The 20,317-nt window shown below is 40.7% G+C and overlaps 1 protein-coding gene across 7 annotated transcripts in view; it reads left to right on the top strand.

Annotated features, from left to right (window-relative positions):
* The window catches only part of ARHGAP21 (Rho GTPase activating protein 21), a 129,155-nt gene that overhangs the window by 13,974 nt on the left and 94,864 nt on the right, over positions 1 to 20,317 (top strand). For 2 of the 7 annotated variants that reach the window (XM_081556801.1, XM_081556800.1), the window contains exon 1: positions 16,616 to 17,413. The exons of 3 other annotated variants lie outside the window; for them this stretch is intronic. Coding sequence is in view for 1 of the 4 variants with exons in the window: in XM_081556798.1 (XP_081412924.1) it covers positions 17,411 to 17,413 (3 nt within the window). In the remaining 3 variants the exon portion in view is untranslated. Of the gene's footprint in view, positions 1 to 16,611; positions 17,414 to 20,317 lie in introns of those variants that run through there. 2 more of the 7 variants (XM_081556798.1, XM_081556799.1) reach the window with 2 other exon arrangements.

Below are 20,317 nucleotides of genomic sequence, written 5' to 3'. Positions count from 1 at the left end.
GGATAAATGAATGAAGAGGAAAAACATAAAGTGTCCCCATCAGGATTAAAAGGGGGACACCATTCAGAGCCCACAGACATTAAAAAGATAAAAAGGGAACATTTGAGTAACTTTACGCCAGTGAATTTGACAGTTTAGATGAAATGGGCAAATTCTGTGTAAAATTCTGATACCAATTCAGAGGGGTGGTGATGGTGGGGTTTTCCTCACCAAGCAATTCTCTGACATCAGACAATTGAGTGTCCTACAATTCAACTTAATTCGGATGCTGTCTACCCAGATATAGAATCAGATCCTCCAGGTTAAGGGCCCCCTTCCTGCCCCGCCACCTCCCTACCTTCCGCAACTTCAGTGTCCAATTGCAAGTCTAGGTTGCCACCTGAGCTTCTAACCTACTGACTTAGATTGTTGGTTCCAGTGACGCCTTCCTTGGGTTCAGTTAATTTGCTAGAGTGGCTCACAGAACTCAGAGAAACATACTACTTACTAGATCATGGGTTTTATAATAGAGTGTAACACGGGACAGCCAGATAGGAGGGACATATAGGGCAGGGTGTGGGGGAAGGTGTGGAGGGTCCACCCCCTCTCCATGTGCTCCCCAAATTCCCATATGTTCACCAGCCTGGAAGCTCTCCAAACCTCATCCTTTCGAGTTTTTATAGAGGGAAGATGGTGGCCCTTGAGTAGAGTCTTAAAGGACACGCAGAAATTTCTGAAGCAGGTGGTGGCAGAATGTTGCAGTCAGAGAGAACAGGATGGCAGAGGCAGAGTGTGAGAGAATGATAAAAGAGGAAACCCACCAAAAGATGAAGAAAAAGTCATACTAAAATAAGCACTTGACAGTCTTACATCAATTTCCATTTAAGATTTTCCTCTGCCATTGCTTCTGAGTAAGGATGTATGTATTGTATGAATGAAGCACACAACTTGGAATTTGGAACTGATTTTTGCTGCTTTTCTTTCCAATTCTGACTGTTTTTGAGACATGAAAGTTCTCCATAGAGGACCTCTAGTGTATTTGGTAACAAGAATCTGATTTCTTAAAAAAGCTCGAACTAGCTAGCTGTAAGCAAGTAATTTTTGTCAACCTGTAATATCTGTGAACTCTAACAAGCAATTGACCTAAGGACCCTGAGAAACAGTGAAATATTGGTGACAGTATTTTTTTTTAAGCTTTCCTTTTAAAAAGAGTTAAATCAGATAATTCTCCTTGTTAAATATCTTAATGTATTCTGGTTTTGTAGCTGCCTTCATTTATTTAATCTTTGCTTCATTTCCTTCCTCTATTATTTTATAACCTGTAAAACTGCTGGGGTTTTATGGTATGGTTTTGCTTTTCTATAGATACTTTTAACAGGCAAGGTCAGGAAAAGTGAATTTGTTTGTTTTTCTTTTTGTTTAGATTAGCTGCGTATGTTTGTTTGTCTGCCAAAATAGTCTCAGATTCAGGGAGAAGGTGAAGGTGGGACATTCTGAGAGAATAGCATTGAAACATGTATATTATCGTATATGAAACAGAACACCATTCCAGGTTCGATGCATGAGACAAATGCTCAGGGCTGGGGCAATGGGATGACCCAGAGGGATGGGATGGGGAGGGAAGTGGGAGGGGGGTTCAGGATGGGGAACACATGTAAACCCATGGCTGATTCATGTCAATGTATGGCAAAAACCACTACAATATTGTAAAGTAATTAGCCCCCAACTAAAATAAATAAATTTATTACAAAAAAATAAATAAATAGTGAAACCAGAAAAAACAAAAAAACAAAATAGTCTCAGATTCCTTATAGGGAATCGAGGCTACTGCTGGTGTTTAGTTGTTCAGTTGTGTCTGCCTCTTTGCGACCTGATGGACTGTAGCCCACCAGGCTCCTCAGCCCACAGGATTTCCCAGGCAAGAATACTGAAGTGAGCTGCCATTTCCTTCTCCAGGGGATCTTCCCAATCCAGGGATTGAACCCTCGTCTCTTGCATTGGCAGGCAGATTCTTTACCACTGAGCTACCTGGGAAGCTTCATGAGGTTGTATAGTTTATTATTTATTTTGCCTAAAAATATGTATCGGGATAAAAAGTTAGTAGTCCTTTGATTTCCAGCATACAGTTTGTATCTATTTGTCTCCAGTTTTGTGTCACATCCTGTTAGTATTCTTTATTCCTGTTATAATTTAGATATTTATGCTCTTTACATTAACCTTAATATTTATTTCATCTTAATATACTGTTTATAAGTGCTAGACTGTAAATCTGTATCCTAGACACATACAGTGAAGCAAAGTAGGCTTCAGAAAATGTTTTAGTGTTTTCAGAAAGAACACTGAACCCCTACTAATTACCATGATACTGATCATTTACCTTGTTTACTCCTCAAAACAACTCCATGACATGTCTACTATTATTGTATCCATTTTAAGCATGTGGAAATGGAGGTACAGAGAGCTTAATTAACTTCACCAAGGTTACACAGCCGAAAAGGGAAGATAGAAATTTAATGGATAGTGTGTTAATATGACCATAACAGCTTTAGTAGAAGGAAGAAAAAAATTTCAAGGAGAAAGTCTCTATTGAGATTTACTGGTTTCACCTAGATGGAAATAGTTTGTGTTCCATTAGCTAAATGGTAAACAGTTCAATGGCAGATTGATAGACAGCTTGAAAATTTTGTCAACCCTCTCTTTTGTCTCTTGGCAACCAGAGAACCCGATGACTTGATGTCTTTAAAGTGTCAGCTTATGGTACACAGATGACTGGCCTCTTCTGTTGCTTCAGTGTGTTAAATTCCTGAGCTGAAGCCATGTGCTGAATTTATTGAGTCTCAGGAATGGTCTTTTAAGGTTTTAAGGTTTGGAAGAGAACTTTATATAAGTGTTTTAAGTTTCTGCTTATCCTTTCTCCAGAGTGGTAGGTTGGTCATATATAAGACATATTTTGCTAAAGAAAGCCTGCAGTTCATTTAGAGCTGAGTGGCTGTGATAGGATTTAAGGTATAGGTGCTTCCACATGTGATGTCTTATTGTCCCACATGAAACATTTGTTCAGAGCAAATGGCAGGTCCGTTGTCCCCTGAAGATACATGGAATCTGAAGTGTTGTTTGTTCATGTTCATTTTACCTGAGATGCCTTTCCCATGTCTTGTCGTTTATGTAAACCCCACACTTCCTTCCAGGTCTGGCTCACATTTTAAATACTTGCTTAGAAAGCTTTCTCTCACCTTCGTTGCAGTAGGTAGAAAAGATGTTCTGGGAGATGGTCTTATGCTCTGTAATCTTCTTGCCCTGTTGTTCCGTTTTTTTTTCTTCTGAACTCCTTGCTGCCCTGTTACCCTTATTTCCAGTGTTGCTTGTACAGATCTATAATCCATCATCCAAAATCCTTGAGATTTTCAGAAGTTTTCAGGTTTTAGAAATGTTTGATGATACAGGTTATGAGACAGCCCGCAGCTATCAGAGTAGTCATTTCTGCTGTAAAATGTATGAATATTTATTTGTGTCAGGTCGGGCAGGTCAGATTTCAATATCAATGAGTTGCAAAAATGTTTTGACTTTTAAATCTGTTTGACTTTTGGGAATGTAAATATAGGATTATAGATCCAGATTGCCTAATTTTTTGGAAGTGTAAACTGTGTATGAATATGAGAGTTGGACCATAAAGAAGGCTGAGTGCTGAATAATTGATGTTTTCTAATTGTGGTGCTGGAGAAAACTCTTGAGAGTCCCATGGACAGCAAGGAGATCAAACCAGTCAATTCTAAAGGAAATCAACCCTAAATATTCACTGGAAGGACTGATGCTGAAGCTCCAACACTTCAGGCACCTGATGTGAAGATCCAACTCATTGGAAAAGACCTTGATGCTGGGAAGGATTGATGGAAGGAAAAGGGGATGACAGAGGATAAGATGTTTGGATGGCATCACCAACTCAGTGGGCAGGAATTTGAGCAAACTCTGGGATATAGTGAAAGACAGGGAAGCCTGGCATGCTGCAGGCCATGGAGTTGCAAAGAGTCGGACACGGCTTAGTGACTGAACAACAACATAAACTGTATATTGGGAAAATACCTAGTAATCATATGATACTATGATTTTTTTTCATTCTTTTCCTTGTGGAAATGAATCAGTACTCTGATCGGCTTTCAAAGGTGACCCATGTGTGTATTCTGTGCATATCTAGTATTAACTGCTAGATGTTTTCATTTCTTATTGTAGCTCCAGTTATCCCACTTTTGACTAGTGGTAGCCTTTTCAAGCTTTCTCCTGAGTCCCTTATACATGAACCTAGATTTTTTGGTAGCAGTATGATTTTTCAGCATATCTTTTATGTATATTTCCTGCCCAAGACACAGAATCAGCTATTCCTCCAGGAAGCCATGCTGTTTTAAAAATTAACTAATTAATTAAATATTTTTGGCTGCACTGGGTCTTTGTTGCTGAGTGTGGGTTTTCTCTAGTTGTGGCGAGTGGGGGCTACGCTTAGTTTCTGTGCACAGGCTTCTCATTGCGGTGGCTTCTCTTATGGCAGAACATGGGTTCTAGAGTGAGGGCTAAGTAGTTGTGGAACATGGCCTTAGTTGTGCTGGGGCATGTGGAATCAAGCCCATGTCCCCTGCATTGGCAGATTCTTAGTCACTGGACCACCAGGGAAGTCCACCATGCTTTTTTTTTTTGTGGTAGATGGTATGCAAGATTGCACCTGGAAGTTAGAGACGTTTGTTGCTACTGGGTTGCAACTGTTTATGGTCTTTTTCGAAGTAACATTTCATTTTGAAATAACTTTAGGCTCACAGAAGGTTGGAAATGTAGAGAATTCCTTTATATCCTTCCTCCAGATTTCCCTACTGTAAACATCTTAAATAATCACAGTACAATAATCAAAAACAAGGCGATTAGTATTGCTGCACTATTATTATTAAATTACACACTGTGTCTAGGAATGAGTTGTAAAAGCTTGATTACAGCTGTGTCTTTAGTTTCCAAGTTCTTTCCTTTGGGTATGAACTTTTTTTTTAGTAGTTCTTAACTATTAAGAATCACCTGAGAACTTCTGAAAATCAAGTACCTGAAACCCTTCCTCCCAGCCCATTCCCCCCGCCCCCAGCCTCTTTCAGAATTTTTTAGAATCTCAAGGTGGGGATACAATATATGGTGTAGGGATATAGGGGTTTTGCTAGAAATCTGCTCTGACAGCTTAGTGAGATCATTTGAGGAAAGGCACAATTTGTGTTTGGCCCTCAAGTGGTAATAATGACCCCGTTAGACTCCAAGACAAAACTATCTTAGAGTGATTCAGGTTTACTGCTTCTAGTGCCAAAGAATCCTGTTATACTTATAACTGTCTTTCCATATTCCATACTCATTCAACAAATATTTGTTGAGTACCTTCTAAATGGGCTTCCTTGGTGGCTCAGATGGTAAAGAATCTGCCTGCAGTGTGGGAGACCTGGGTTTCATCCGTGGTTTTGATCCCTGGTTTTGGAATATCCCCTGGAAAAGGGAATGACTACCCATTCCACTATTCTTGCCTGGAGAATTCCATGGACTGAGGAGCCTGCCAGGCTATAGTCCATGGAGTCACAAAGAATTGGACATGACTAAGCAACTAACACCTTCTAAATACCAGGCACTGGGGATGCAGCAGTGAAAAAGTACAGACACGATCCGGTTGCTGCATTCATGGATGTATTTGGATGGTGGGAAGTGGGAACAAGTGAACAAGGAATTATAACAGTGCTGTGAGTTACAGTATTGTAAGAGAAGAGCGGAGAGCTATGAGTATATACAGCAGGCAGACCTTCCCTAGTGTAGGTATCAGGGAAAATCTTCCTGGGAAGATTGTGTCCAAGCTATGTCAGGTAGGAGTTAGTTGGATAGAAAGAAGAATGTTCTGGCAGAAGGAACAGCCTTAGTTTCTGAATATACCCCATGACTCCAGCAAGGAAAAGGTTCTGGTATCTTACTGGAGAAAAATGTACAAAACCAGGCAAGAGAAAAATATAGAAGTGAACACTAGGCTTTATTGGGTCTTTTCAAAGCTTTCACGTTTTCATAGAAATATCAACTCTCAGTTTTATTCATATTTTATCAGTTTCTGTATTGTCTAAGCTACGTAATGATACCAAAAGTAAAACTGATTTAGAGATTTGTGTAAAAATAAACTGTGTTAAGCATAAGTCTCATTTGGTGGGAGCAGAAATTAAGTGGCTAGAAAAAATTTTCCCAAACATGGCAGGTGAGCTTGCCATGGGACCACCAGCCAGCCTTCATATAGTGAGAATTCTGGTTTGTCCAGCAAGTGTGTTAGGCAAAGGTCAGTTAAATCAACATTGACTATAATTATAGTTTGGGGAATAAGATGAGTTCATAGGAGAAAGGGTGAGGAGAGAGAAGAGGGCCAGGGTTAAAACCTTAGGGAGCACCACCAATTAAAGAGAGAAGACAAACCAGCTAAAGATTTTAAAGAACTGGTTAAAAATAAGCCTTCCCACAGCCTCACTTTTTAGATTTTGAGGCCTTTGAATCTGACCTTCCTACTTAGACTCTGAATAGCCTTGCAACTTTGTTTTTGGCTTTTTGAACTTATTTGCCATTGAAGGCTTTTTCAAAGATTCTTTAGGTGGTCCTCTGTGGGCAAGATCCCAGAAGATCCCAGAGCAGTGAGAAAGAATGTTTGGGAGATCAGCTGGAGGCACTTGTGGAAGTCCAGGAGCAAGCTGATGAGGGTCTCAATATAGGCAGTGACAGTGCGAATGGAAAAGTGATAGATTCACTGTGGGTTTTAGTTAAAGTGCTAGGAGTTGCTCACCATACGTGAGAAGTAAGGAAGAGGGAATTGGGAGGACTCTGGTTTCTGTTTGCCTAACCAGGGGAATTTATGCACCTTTATGGAAAGGAGGTGATACAGAGCTGGGACAGGTTGTGAAAGGGAAGACCAGTTCCATTTTGGACACATGGTCTAAGGTTTCTAGGTGCGTATACTTAGTGAGAATTCAGACACATAGATTTGGAGCTTGGGAGAGAGCGTAGGGCTGAAGAGAAGTTTGGAAGTAATTCATAATGAAAATTATGAAGGATGACATCATCTAGGGATAGTATAAGATATGAGAGGTAGAATTCTAATTGAGACAGGAAGGAAGCCCATCTAAAGAAGAGTAGTAATCATTTATGAAGAAGGAAATGGCATCCTACTCCAGTATTCTTAACTGGAGAGTCCCACAGACAGAGGAGCCTGGTGGGCTACAATCTGTGGGGTCACAAAGAGTCAGACATGACTGAGCGATTGAACAATAGCAATCATTTATTAGGTGTCTGTTAGATATTGTTGCAGGTATATTACAGATACTATGTTATTTCATACTGAAAACTCCATGAGAGCAGGTGTTGAAATTGTCTCCATTTTACAACCAAATGAGTTGAGGCTCAAAAGTTAAGCTGTTAGCTTCTTTTCATACATTTGTAAGCGGCAGTTGAAATGATATCTGTTTTATCAAAGGTCTAGGCTTTTTTTTTTTTTTTTAACAAGAAAGAGATGGTCAGAGAAGTAGGGTGATGCTGCTTCAACCTAGTGTCGGGAGCTGGCTTGTCGTGGATGTAGTCTGGCATGATTGATTATGCCATTTTCCCAAGTTGTGATTTCATTGAATGTATAAATGTGAGCCTGTGATACCCAGAAGGAAGGAAAAAACAGTAATCTTTTTAAAAAGCAAGTGATCATAAATATAGAATAAGACCTTTCGGAAGAGACTGTCCTTCTTGATGTAACAGAGTGAGTGTAGCATCTTTCGGGAGATGGTGTTGTTCTGCCCGTGAGCTATTGCTGCTTGGACAGGAAAGGGAGGGGAAGATCCTCCTTGCCGGTCGCATCACTGCAGAGCTCCGGGAACAGGAGCTGAGTCAGAGAAGACGCACAGGCTGCGCTTTAGGCAATCATGGCCCAGTTCAGGATCTTAGACTGCATGATCAACCACAACTGGAGTTTATTATGCAATCTCTATTGTGCATGGAGTGGTCAGGTTTGTTGGAAAACGTATATATATATATTTGCTTTTTTAATTCAAAACTGCTGTAATATATATAAAAAAATGTCAGTGAAAATGCTGGCTATGAAATCACTGTCTTCCTTGAACAGTGAAAAAGGAATCTTTAGAATATGACTTTTTCTTGAAATACTTGTTTAGCTTGGTGTATCTCAACTCTCATCATCTGAATTTCTCTAAAAGAGTTAACTCTGATGAGACTTTATTTGGGGAGCTTTCAGTGTGTGGGAGGGGAAGTTAGAACAAATTACTGAAAAAATAAAACTAGGAAAAATTAAAGCAATAGAATTGAGACATGATGAATGTTAGACTTTTTAGAGACATTCAATATTATGTCTATGAGAAGGTAGGCAAGATTTGGAATGAGTTGCTTTTCAACTAGTTTTTCATTTTTAATGAAATAATAGTTCTTGATTTATTTCATTATGGGATTAAATGTAAGTTTATTTTTGGATTCTGTTACTAGTCTACTACATAGCCTTTTGAGAAAATAGTTATTCTGTGATAGAGAAACTTTGCCAGGTATTTTTTTTTTTTAATGGCAGTTATCATATGCTTTTGAGTTTTCTCCCCTAGGAAGCAAAAACTCGTGTTTCTCCCTTCAGCCTTCAATCAACATTATTATCAAGTACAGTCTGCTTTTGTAATTGACAAATTATATTCTTCATATTTAGCATAATAGCTTCTGTTACAAAATAGAAGCCTAATTGATACCTTCTATTGCAGTGGTCAGTGAATCTTATGAATTATTTACCTCTTAGATTATTCATCACTGTGGATTTCTGTCTTTGTTATTTTAAAAAGTTCTTTAGTATAGTTTCAAATTTATTAATAGAAGCAAAACTAAATTTAAAATATTGAAAGCAGTGAATGACGTGATATGTACCAACCCCCTCCCCCCCCCATACAACCTCCGCCATTTCTCAGTTCCCCCATAAACATGGCATTAACAGAAGTTTATGAAACACGAACTTAGTTCCAAGTGGGACTTTTGGGTCTCTGTACCTTTCTTTATGTCCTCTTCTTTTTGTTCTGGAATGGTGGAAAGATATTTTCATGGTTTATGTTGGGAGCAATAGACTAATGTATCAGAGAAATTAGAGATGGAGAAGGTCATTTAGTCTATATTTCTTCCAGCAAGAGATTGATCCCTCAATGCACTTTCTAGTTCTTTCCCTAATGGATTTACATTACTGTAAAAATATGGATTTCAAATGGCTACTTAGAGAATAAAAGAAGATAGATACTGCAATTATCTTAGCATGTAAAATTCATAATGTCAGGAGCTTACCAGAGCTGAAACTTTATATTAAAAAAAAAAAGAGTGTTTAGTCACCAGTTTGCCCCTATCACTAAACTTATTGGTCTCACCATCAGAAAACTTTCTAGTTTGAGATCCGGGACCTCATCAAGATGTCTTCATTGTAGTTAATCCTAAAGAAATATTTGGTCTGCAAAAGAATCACGGGAAAAGTTGGTCCAGTAAGTCAGTAACTGAAAGTGCTTTTGGACATGCGTTGGCCTGGGCTTTTGCAGGATTGCTGCTGCTACTTACCCTGTGGTTTAGACCTGATAATAGGCCATTTAGTTGTTAGCATCTCTCAGAAGAAGAGTTTGCAGAACTTAGCATGAAGTAAGGGCTTCCCTGGTGGTTCAGATGGTAAAGAATCTGCCTGCAGTGCGGGAGACCTGGGTTCGATCCCTGGGTTGGGAAGATCCCCTGGAAAAGGACATGACAACCCACTCCAGTATTCCTGCCTGGAGAATCTCCATGGTCATAGGAGCCTGGTGGGCTACAGTCCATGGGGTCGCAAAGAGTCAGACACCACTGAGCAACTAAGCACAGCACAGCATGAAGTAAAACTGGCATGTGACCACTGCTGTGGCTTTTATGTCACCGCTTAAAGTTTTTGGTGGAAGTCGCCAGCTGGATGCTTTGGAGTCTAGGCAGTTTCCATAAAAGAGTAAAGGGAGCTGGGGAGAGTCAAGTAGAGGACACCTGGCCCCGGAGGAGACTGTGGCTAACTGAGGATTCAGCTTCAGGAGATGGATGCCTTGTTGGACCTATTGTTGTCACATCATTGAGTTTTCAAGAGAAACTAAAAATTTGCATTTTTGTGCTCAATTCATGCTAATTTAAAAAATGTTGACTGATTCTGATTTTTCAAAACACTGAGATCTATGCAAAATACATCTGTGGCCAGATGTGGCTCTCAGCTTTCGATGTGTAACTTCTAACTTATAGAAGGACTTAGGGCAATGGCTGGATTTATTTGAGTTTTATTATGAAGCTAAGCTGCCCAGGGACGCTGCTGAACACCTTTGGAAACTTCGGGTGTTGGTAGAGAGTGTGGGAGAGGAGAGGAGTGAATGAAAAGGCAGGATGAGGGAGGAGCTGGTTCTGTGTGACTCGGGCATCACTCACTCACCTCCGCTTCCTTTTCTAACAGTACCTGCATCACGGAGTGTTGTGACGATTAAAGGAGGTAACCTGGGTGCAGTATTTCACACAGTGTGTGTATAACCACTCAATACATACTTGCTATCATTAATACATTCTGGCTTGATACAGTGTACCTAGAGGTGATGCTCTGGGAGATTTATATTGAAAATAAAAAGATGCGAGTAAGGGGGCTCCATTAATTTAATGTTTAGAGTTGTAAAAAAATACCTGTAAATAAAATGCATGGTCATGTGTAAAAACTGACAAGTATATGTTGATTTACTTAGTTCAGTACAATTCCTATTAATATTTTGATATGTTTACTGCCAGCTTTCTTCCTGTGCATAGTGTTTTCTCCTTCTGTGTGTGTGAGAGGCATTTTATAAGTTGTAATCATAATATGCACATTTTATCTTGTTGGGATGTCATTTTTTGTGTATGTGTGATATCATTTTTAATGGCTGTATAATATTCTAGCCAGAGGATGGATATATATATATATACACACACACATGCATTTGTAACATTTAATATTTTATATATATAAATAATATAATTGTTTATCTGTTGTTGGTGATTTAAATTGCTTCTGGTTTTTTGCCGTTGGAAATAAAGTATGGTGAATATTTCTGTGATTAAAATTTGTTTTCCTGTTTAGCATTGTTTTCATTGGATCCAATCTCAGAAGTGAAATTACTGGGTCAGAGTGATGCATAACTTTAACAAAACGCAATTTGGATTAAGAAAATCTTAGGAAAGTATTCTTAGGCTTTGTGAGAGATGAGTGACGTTTTAAATTTTATAGACAGCAGTACTGTTAACGCCAACAGCAGCATTCAGAAGGGAAGAATTCCTGTGCTTTTTTCTCTCTTTTTCCATGTTGGTACATGAGAAATTTTAGATGTTCTTAGCAGCATTTCGAACTTGGGGCTGAATATGAACAGCAGAGTCAGATGTTGGGTATTAAAGCTTCATGTCAATGATAGCCTGTCATCCTAGTTCTGGATTTTCCCACAAGTCCACTGACAACATTGCACCATTCTGAAGGAAAGCTCAGAAGCGCCAGGCATGGGAGAGCCTGGCTTCGCCATTCTATGTGTGTGTCTGTATAGAGCTCGCAGTCGGTTTCTAGCTCAGCAGCCAGTCTGATCCTGTTAAACATCTGAACGTTGTTCCTCTATTCATAACGTTCTAACTCTACAGTTATTCTGTTCTAGTCTGGGTCCCCAAAGACTGCCCAGATCACTCTGCAGAAAAGCCGGGGGCCTTAGGTGCTGTGCCTCTCTCGCTCCGTCATCACCATGACCCTGCTCCACTTAGATGCTTCCCTTCTCACCCCGGGCTCCTTGCTCTTCAACCCCACGACCTTTGCCCTGACTGTCTGTTCCTGCTGCCAGAAATGCTTTTCTCAGAGATCTGTGCCCAGTTTGCTGCTTCACTTTCTTTAGGTTTTTACTCACCTGTCCCTTTCCTCACTGAAGTGTTCCATTCAAATTTGTTATACGTGTTACAAAGGGGAAAATAATCATATCATCCAAGAAGATCAATTTTTTTTTCCTTGGAAAGAAAATTAGAAGAATGATTAGAAACTTTATTATTTCACAGAATAGTCATTTTTATTATTTCACAGAATAGTCATTCTGTTGATATATATATATATATATATATATATAAATCTATTTCAAGGAAGAAAAGCCAGAGAGGAATCCTGGGTTGTTTCCTTGAATTGGAAACCAGGAGAGGGTCATACAGGATCCTGGCTTAAGGTTTTCCTCCCTTCTATGAGGAAACCAAATGGAAGACAGAAAGAGAGGCTGGTGGAGAACTTAAAAAAAATTTTTTTTTAATGTATTGGTTCTCCCTTGAGCTTCTCTCCTTCATTATTAAGAAGTAGTTGGTAGCCCAAGGTTCACTTTGTTCCTTAGAGCTGTTAGAACCAGCTGCTGCTTCTCACACCACTCCAAGGAGGCTTTCCTTTGGTAACCGAGGGAATTGGGAAATGGCCCTTTTGACACTTAAGCTACTCTGTATGGTCCACAGGCCCGCAGTGTCTGTGGTCCCAGGAAGCTTGTAAGAAACTTTCAGACTTTCAGGGCCCCACCCAGACTTAAGAATTTCATTTTAATAAGACCCTCCAGTGATTCTTCTGCACTTTAAAGCTCCACCTGGAAAGAGTTAAAGCTGTTTTCATTATTATTATTAATCTTTGACTGCACTGGGTCTTCGTTGCTGCATGGGTTTTGTCCAGTTGCAGCGAGCGGGCTTCTCGTTGCAGTGGCTGCTCTTGAGGAGCATGCGCTCTAGAGCACAGGCTCAGTAGCTGTGGTGCTTGGGGTCTCCCTAGATCAGGGATTGAACCCACGTCTCCTGTAATGGCAGGTGGACTCTTTACCACTGAGCCACCAGGGAAGCCCGACAGCTTGTTTTTGTTTGCTTGCTTTTTAAAGAGATGCTTAGTTTAACTGCTTTTTTTAAAATATCATTTACATTGTGTGTGTGTGTGTGTGTGTGTGTGTGTGTGTGTATGTTAGTCGCTCAGTCGTGTCTGACTCCTTGCAACTACATGGACTGTAGCCTGCCAGGCTACTTTGTCCTTGGGGTTCTCCAGGCAAGAATACTGGAGTGGGTTGCCATTGTTTCCCACAGGTGATCTTCCCTGACCAAGGATCGAACCCATATCTTTTGCATTGGCAAGTGGTTTCTTTACCACTGAGCCACTGGGAAGCCCCATTTAAATACTTATATTTATAGTAAAGTTCTAAGGGAGTAAGTGCTTCCTTTTAATCACTGGATAAGAGACCAGTTAATCTAGAATACCTGAACGTAAAGAACAAGAGCTCAACTTTCCTTGTTTTATGCTTCATTATTAACATAGAAGGAAAAACCAGAACCATCTTTAACTTTTATTATTTTAATTCAGGTAGCCTGAAAACGAGGACTTCAGGTTAAGGATCCTGAGGATTTTGCCTTGCAAGGCATAATAGTGTCAATGGCCTTTTCTCTTGGCTTGACCTCCAGTTCAGCCCTCTGTGTAGCCTGTGGTGTGCTGACTGTCCACTTCTATGCAGATGGCCTGGGCCTGGAGATGTGTAGGTGATTCCAGCTGGAAGAAGCTACCTGTCGGGCAGCAGAAACACATCCGTGTTCAGGGGATACAAGTAACATTGCCAAGATGCACCGATCGCTGATTCTCCACAGGTAGAGCTTACAGGTGAAACCAGGGGGGCTGAGAATTCACGTACAGAGGCCTCTTAACTGTTGTTAGGAGAAATCCAAGCAGATCATTTCTGCATTTCACCAGCAGTGTCTGAGAACTGCTGACCTAAAATTAACTCTCAGAATTATTGGCAGAAGGCAGAAGAGATAAAAAAATATCCCATGTGCGCCTGTGATCAGACTTTCAACACCAGGGCTTGAAAATGCTGAAAAAACGTTCCAAGAACTTGATATTTTGTAAGAGATAAAAATAGATAACATTTAGCGACCACTTAGTAGGTGTCAGGCACTTTATGTTGTTAACCTTCTTTAATTCTTCTACAGAGATGATATTATTTTCTTTTTAAAATTTATTTTAAAAAATTTAAAGGCTTATGGAAGTATAATTTGTCTACAGAAATTCACTTCATAAAGCATACAATTTAATGGATTTTGACAAATTCATCTGGTCATGTAACTGTCATGACTATCCAGATATAGAACATGTCTCTCATCCTAAAAACTCACTCATGTCCCTCTGGGGTCAGTTCCCTGCTGCAGTCCACCTTCTCTAGAAACCACTGATTTATTAATTTCTGTCCCTATATAATGGAATCCTATAGTGTTATAGTCTTTGGGTTCTGACTTCAGTGATGATATTATTTTCATATTCCCATTTTACTGATGAGGAAACAGATGAAATAGGGGTTAAGTGGCCAGCCACACAGCCTAGAAGCTGCCAAAAAGGATGGGATGTAAGCATGGGGAGAGGGATGGGGGTGGGTCAAACTCTGAAGTCTCTGCCCTTACCACTCACACTGTGCTGAGGGATTTGATGCAACATTCAACGCATCAGCTTTTAAAACTAGTCATTCTAAAGCTGTATTAAGAATGCCAGTTCTGTTCAGTTGCTCAGTCGTGTCCGACTCTTTGCGATCCCATGGACCGCAGCATGCCAGGCTTCCCTGTCCATCACCAACTCCCGGAGCTTTCTCAAACTCGTGTCCATAGAGTTGGTGATGCCATCCAACTATCTCATTAAGAATGTGGAGTAAATGAAAAAAAATTTTGTATGTATATTGGAATATATATATATATATATATATATATATATATATATACACACACACATATAATTTCCAATTAATGGCCAGTGTAGGGAGCAACAGAGAAAAATGGAAGGAAAAAGGAGCAGGAAAAGGGGAGAAAAGGGTAGGAGTGTCTGGAATGATGACTACACAGGGTTGAAGAAGAGATAAATGGTTGAAGAGCTGGTTAAGAAAGGTAAAGGAAACAAAGAATTTGATTTTGCCGTAAATAGTGGTAGCTGTGAGATTTAAGTGCCTTGTAATGTTGGTTAGTTGATGTCACTTTCTTAGTCCTTCTGATACTGAGACTTTGTTGTTCATTGTTCAGTCACTAAGTCATGTCCGACTCTTTTTGACCCCATGGATTACAGCATACCAGGCTTCCCTGTCTTTCACTATCTCCCAGAGTTTGCTCAAACTCATGTCCATTGAGTTGGTGATGCCACCATCTCATCCTTTGTTGTCCGCTTCTCCTCCTGCTTTCAATCTTTCCCAGCATCAAGGTCTTCTCCAGTTAGTTGGCTCTTCACATCAGGTGACCAAACTATTGGAGCTTCAGCATCAGTCCTTCCAATGAATATTCAGGGTTGATTTCCTTTAGGATTGACTGGTTTGGTCTCCTTGCAGTCCAAGGGACTCTCAAGAGTCTTCTCCAGCACCACAGTTCGAAAGCATCAATTCTTTGGTGCTCAGCCTTCTTTATAAACTTTAGCTTTGTTAATATATAAACAAATATATTATGAGTTGGTGACTATGTTAATATAAGCAATTCATGATAAACATTGAGTCTGCATGAACAGAGAAAAATGTTGAAATAAAGTTTTAAAAAGTAGCATTGTACTTCCCTGGCAGTTCAGTGGTTAAGACTTCACCTTCCTGTGCGAGGGGCTCGGGTTTGATCCCTGGCCAGGGAGCTAAGATACCACATGCCTAATGGCTGAAAAAAACCAAGACATAAAACAGAAGCAATATTGTTGTTTGTTGTAGTTTAGTTGCTAAGTCGCGTCTGACTCTCCTCCATGGAATTTTCCAGGCAAGATACTGGAATGGGTTGCCGTTTCCTTCTGGGGATCCTCCTGATCCACGGATCGAACCTGTGACTCCAGGATCTCCTGTACTGGCAAGCAGATTCTTTACTGCTGAGCCAAGCAATAGTGTAACAAATTCAATAAAGACTTAAATGGTCCACATTAAAAAAAAAATTCAAAAAGTAATGTCATTAATGCCCTTTAGTGATATTCGTAATTGCTTTTGAGCTGAAAACTGGTGAAGTTAGAATGTTGAGCTTAGTTTAGTTAGTTTAAATATCTAGTTTATATTGATGTTGAGCATCAAGCCAGCTGCCTCTGGACTTGTCACTTACAGGGCCCAGAGGCTGACTCTGTCTTGGCCTAGTATTCTTCCTGGAAGCTTTTGATGGGTGAAATCAGGTTTAAATGAATGAGAAAGACAAAATGGAAATCTCTGAAGGAAAAGGCAGATTTCAGGACAGAGCAAATGGTCTGTGGATAAATAGGATGACAGAGTCGCCTGTTTTGATGATAGCTGAAATTGACTGCAAGGAGAAAAGCACTTACAAACATTAGCTTTTTGTGTTCCTCCTCCCCAGCCTTGGGGCAAACTGCTTGGCGTGTTGGATGGTCTGATGGAAAGAGTGAGCCTTGGACTATGAGTAGAGGTTCCTGCATGTCTGTCTGCTCTGCCATCTCTTGGTTGTGTGATTCTGAACAATTCTGTCATTTCTCTGGATTTTAGTGTTCTTATCTATAATCTGATTAGAGGATTTTCAGGGCTTCCTTCTTCCAGTTGTAACAATAAGTAATTCTTTACGTCATAAAAGCCAAGGAGGAGAGCCAGACAGAGTGAGTGGGCAAGGCGGAGGTTGCAGTCTTTGGTAATCTAATCTCGGAAGTGACATGCATCACGTTGGCCGAATTCCAAACATTAGAAGCGAATCATCAGGCCCAGCCCACACTCAAGAAGAGGGGACTGTTGGGAAGCAAGAATGCCAGAAGGCATGGGTCACTGTTCTCTTTCTTCCTCTGTTTTTCTACAGTTGTGATTGATCATCATCTGTTTAAGAATTGGGAGATTTGAGAGGGGACCCCCCAGATCACCTCCTGGTTCAGTGACTTAGAGAATTCATGAGGCAGTGGTACCCAGAACGGTCATTCATTACAGCAGAAGGTTTCAAAACAAAATCAGCAAAGGACGAAGACGCATGAGATAAAGCTCTGAGGAGGCCAGGCACAAGCCTCCCAGGGTCCTCTCCCAGTGGAGTCACACAAGATGCACTCAGTTCCTCCAGCACAAACTGTGACGACAGGTGTGACACGTCTGTCTACGAAGGAGGCTCGTTTAAGACAGAGCTTTCATTGGGGGCCGGTCATGTGACTAGCATATGCCAAAATTCCAGGCCCCCAGAAGGAAGGCAGGGGGTCAACATAAACCACATTCTTTGCACTAATAATTGAGGCCTGGAGGGCCACTCTCATCGTCGGTGAGGGAATGAGGGGAGCCCCCCTGAAGTCCAAGTTCCCAGATGCCAACCATGGCCAACCTCTTAAGCAGGCCTCTCTGAGGACAGCAGTTTCAGGCCTGCTGTGGGAACTCTTCTCTGCACAGATGAGAAGTGGTTAAGTTTACCATAAATAATGGTGAGCAGTCAAAATACTCTCTTACATTGATAATTCTGGGCCTATGTTTGGTGGGGAGGTGGGGATGGTGCTTTTTACAGCCTGGAGATTAAAGAAGTTTATCGCAGGCAATAATCCCAGTGTTTAGATCCTGACTGGCCTGTTACGGTGCATATTTGTAATGACCTTTTCAGTGGTGTATTTCTTAAAAATATTTATTTGTTTATTTTTTTGGCTGCAGCAGGTCTCAGTTGTGGCTTGGAGAATCTTTAGTTGTGGCATGTGGGATCTAGTTCCCTGACCCGGGACTGAACCTGAGCCCCCTGCATTGAGAATACAGAATCTTAGCCACTGGGCCATCAGGGAAGTTCATTGGTGGTGTATTGATGTACTGTATCTTTTGCTTCCAGGCATACTGACTCAGTGCCTGGTTTTTGCCTGGCCGCTGTGTTAGGCATTCCCTATAAGATGGTGAGCATGTAAGTCTGTGTTCCTGGAGATTGAAATCAAGTGGGGAAGATAGATATTAAACACATAAGCAGGAATAAATATATAATTTGCAAGTAAAAGCTTTCCCTTACAGGAGGAGAAAATGCTCAATTTCTATTCATTCACTACATTTTTTATGCACCTACTTTGTGCTACTATTCTGACACGAACAAAACAAAAGTCTCTGCTCTTATGGACCTTACATTTTAATGGGAGTCAATAAATAATCAAACATACAATATTGTCTCAGATTGTGACAAGCACTATGAGAAGAAACTAAAACAGGATGGAGCAGTGGGGAGACTGAAAGTGAAAGTTGCCCAGTCGTGTCTGACTCTGCAACCCCATGGAATTCTCCAGGCCAGAATACTGGAGTGGGTAGCCTTTCCCTTCTCCAGGGGGATCTTCTCAACCCAGGGATCCAACCCAGGTCTCCCACATTGCAGGCAGATTCTTTACCAACTGAGCTATGAGGGAAGCCCCTGTGGGGAAACTAATTTAGATAAAGGTGGTCAGAAAAAGCCCCTCTGAAGTTGAGACAGGAGGGGAGGGAGCAAGGTGCAACCTTTAAAAGAATGACATAGTCAATAAAGCAGAGGTAGATGTTTTTCTGGAACTCTCTTGCTTTTTCGATGATCCAGCAGATGTTGGCAATTTGAACTCTGGTTCCTCTGCCTTTTCTAAAACCAGCTTGAACATCTGGAAGTTCTCGGTTCACATATTGCTGAAGCCTGGCTTGGAGAATTTTGAACATTACTTTACTAGCATGTGAGATGAGTGCAATTGTGCAGTAGTTTGAGCATTCTTTGACATTGCCTTTCTTTGGGATTGAAATGAAAACTGACCTTTTCTAGTCCTGTGGCCACTGCTGAGTTTTCCAAATTTGCTGGCATATTGAGTGCAGCACTTTCACAGCATCATCGTTTAGGATTTGAAATAGCTCAATTGGAATTCCATCACCTCCACTAGTTTTGTTTGTAGTGATGCTTCCTAAGGCCCACTTGACTTCACATTCCAGGATGTCTGGCTCTGGTTGAGTGATTACACCATTATGATTATGTGGGTCGTGAAGATCTTTTTTGTACAGTTCTTCTGTGTATTCTTGCCACCTCTTCTTAATATCTTCTGCTTCTGTTAGGTCCCTACCATTTCTGTCCTTTATTGAGCCCATCTTTGCATAAATTTTCTTGAAGAGATCTCTAGTCTTTCCCATTGTATTGTTTTCCTCTATTTCTTTGTATTGATCGCTGAGGAAGGCTTTCTTATCTCTCCTTGCTATTCTTTGGAACTCTGCATTCAAATGAGTTTATCTTTCCTTTTCTCCTTTGCTTTTCGCTTCCTGTCTTTTCACAGCTATTTGTAAGGCCTCCTCAGACAGCCATTTTGCCTTTTTGCATTTCTTTTTCTTGGGGATGGTCTTGATTCGTGTCTTCTGTGCAATGTCATGAACCTCCATCCATAGTTCATCAGGCACTCTGTCTATCAGATCTAGTCCCTTAAATCTATTTCTCACTACCACTGTGTAGTTATAAAGGATTTGATTTAGGTCATATCTGAATGGTCTAGTGGTTTTCTCCACTTTCTTCAATTTTAGTCTGAATTTGGCAATAAGCAGTTCATGATCTGTGCCACAGTCAGCTCCCAGTCTTGTTTTTCCTGACTATATAGAGCTTCTCCATCTTTGGCTGCAAAGAATATAATCAATCTGATTTTGGTGTCGACCATCTGGAGATGTCCATGTGTAGAGTCTTCTCTTGTGTTGTTGGAAGATGATGTTTGCTATGACCAGTGCGTTCTCTTGGCAGAACTCTGTTAGCCTTTGCCCTGCTTCATTCTGTACTCCAAGGCCAAATTTGCCTGCTATTCCAGGTGTTTCCTGGCTTCCTACTTTTGCATTCCAGTCCCCTATAATGAAAAGGACATCTTTTTTGGGTGTTAGTTCTAGAAGGTCTTGTAGGTCTTCAGAGAACTGTTCAACTTCAGCTTCTTCGGCGTTACCGGTTGGGGCATAGACTTGAATGACTGTAATATTGAATGGTTTGCCTTGGTAACGAACAGAGATCATTCTGTCATTTTTGAGATTGCATCCAAGTACTGCATTTCAGACTCTTTTGTTGACCATGATGGCTACTCCATTTCTTCTAAGGGATTCTTGCCCACAGTAGTAGATATAATGGTCATCTGAGTTAAATTCACCCATTCCAGTCCATCTTAGTTCACTGATTCCTAGAATGTCAATGTTCACTGTTGATCACATGGACCACAGCCTTATCTGACTCAATGAAACTAAGCCATGCCATATGGGGCCACCCAAGATGGACAGGGCATGGTGGAGAGGTCTGACAGAATGTGGTCCACTGGATAAGGGAATGGCAAACCACTTCAGTATTCTTGCCTTGAGAACCCCGTGAACAGTATGAAAAGGCAAAAAGATAG

This window comes from Giraffa tippelskirchi, chromosome 13, assembly GCF_054371585.1.
Source record: "Giraffa tippelskirchi isolate mGirTip1 chromosome 13, T2T-mGirTip1v1.2.pri, whole genome shotgun sequence".
Taxonomy (NCBI): domain Eukaryota; kingdom Metazoa; phylum Chordata; class Mammalia; order Artiodactyla; family Giraffidae; genus Giraffa; species Giraffa tippelskirchi.
Note: the sequence above shows the minus strand (reverse complement) of the source record. Positions and strands in the feature narration are given on the sequence as shown.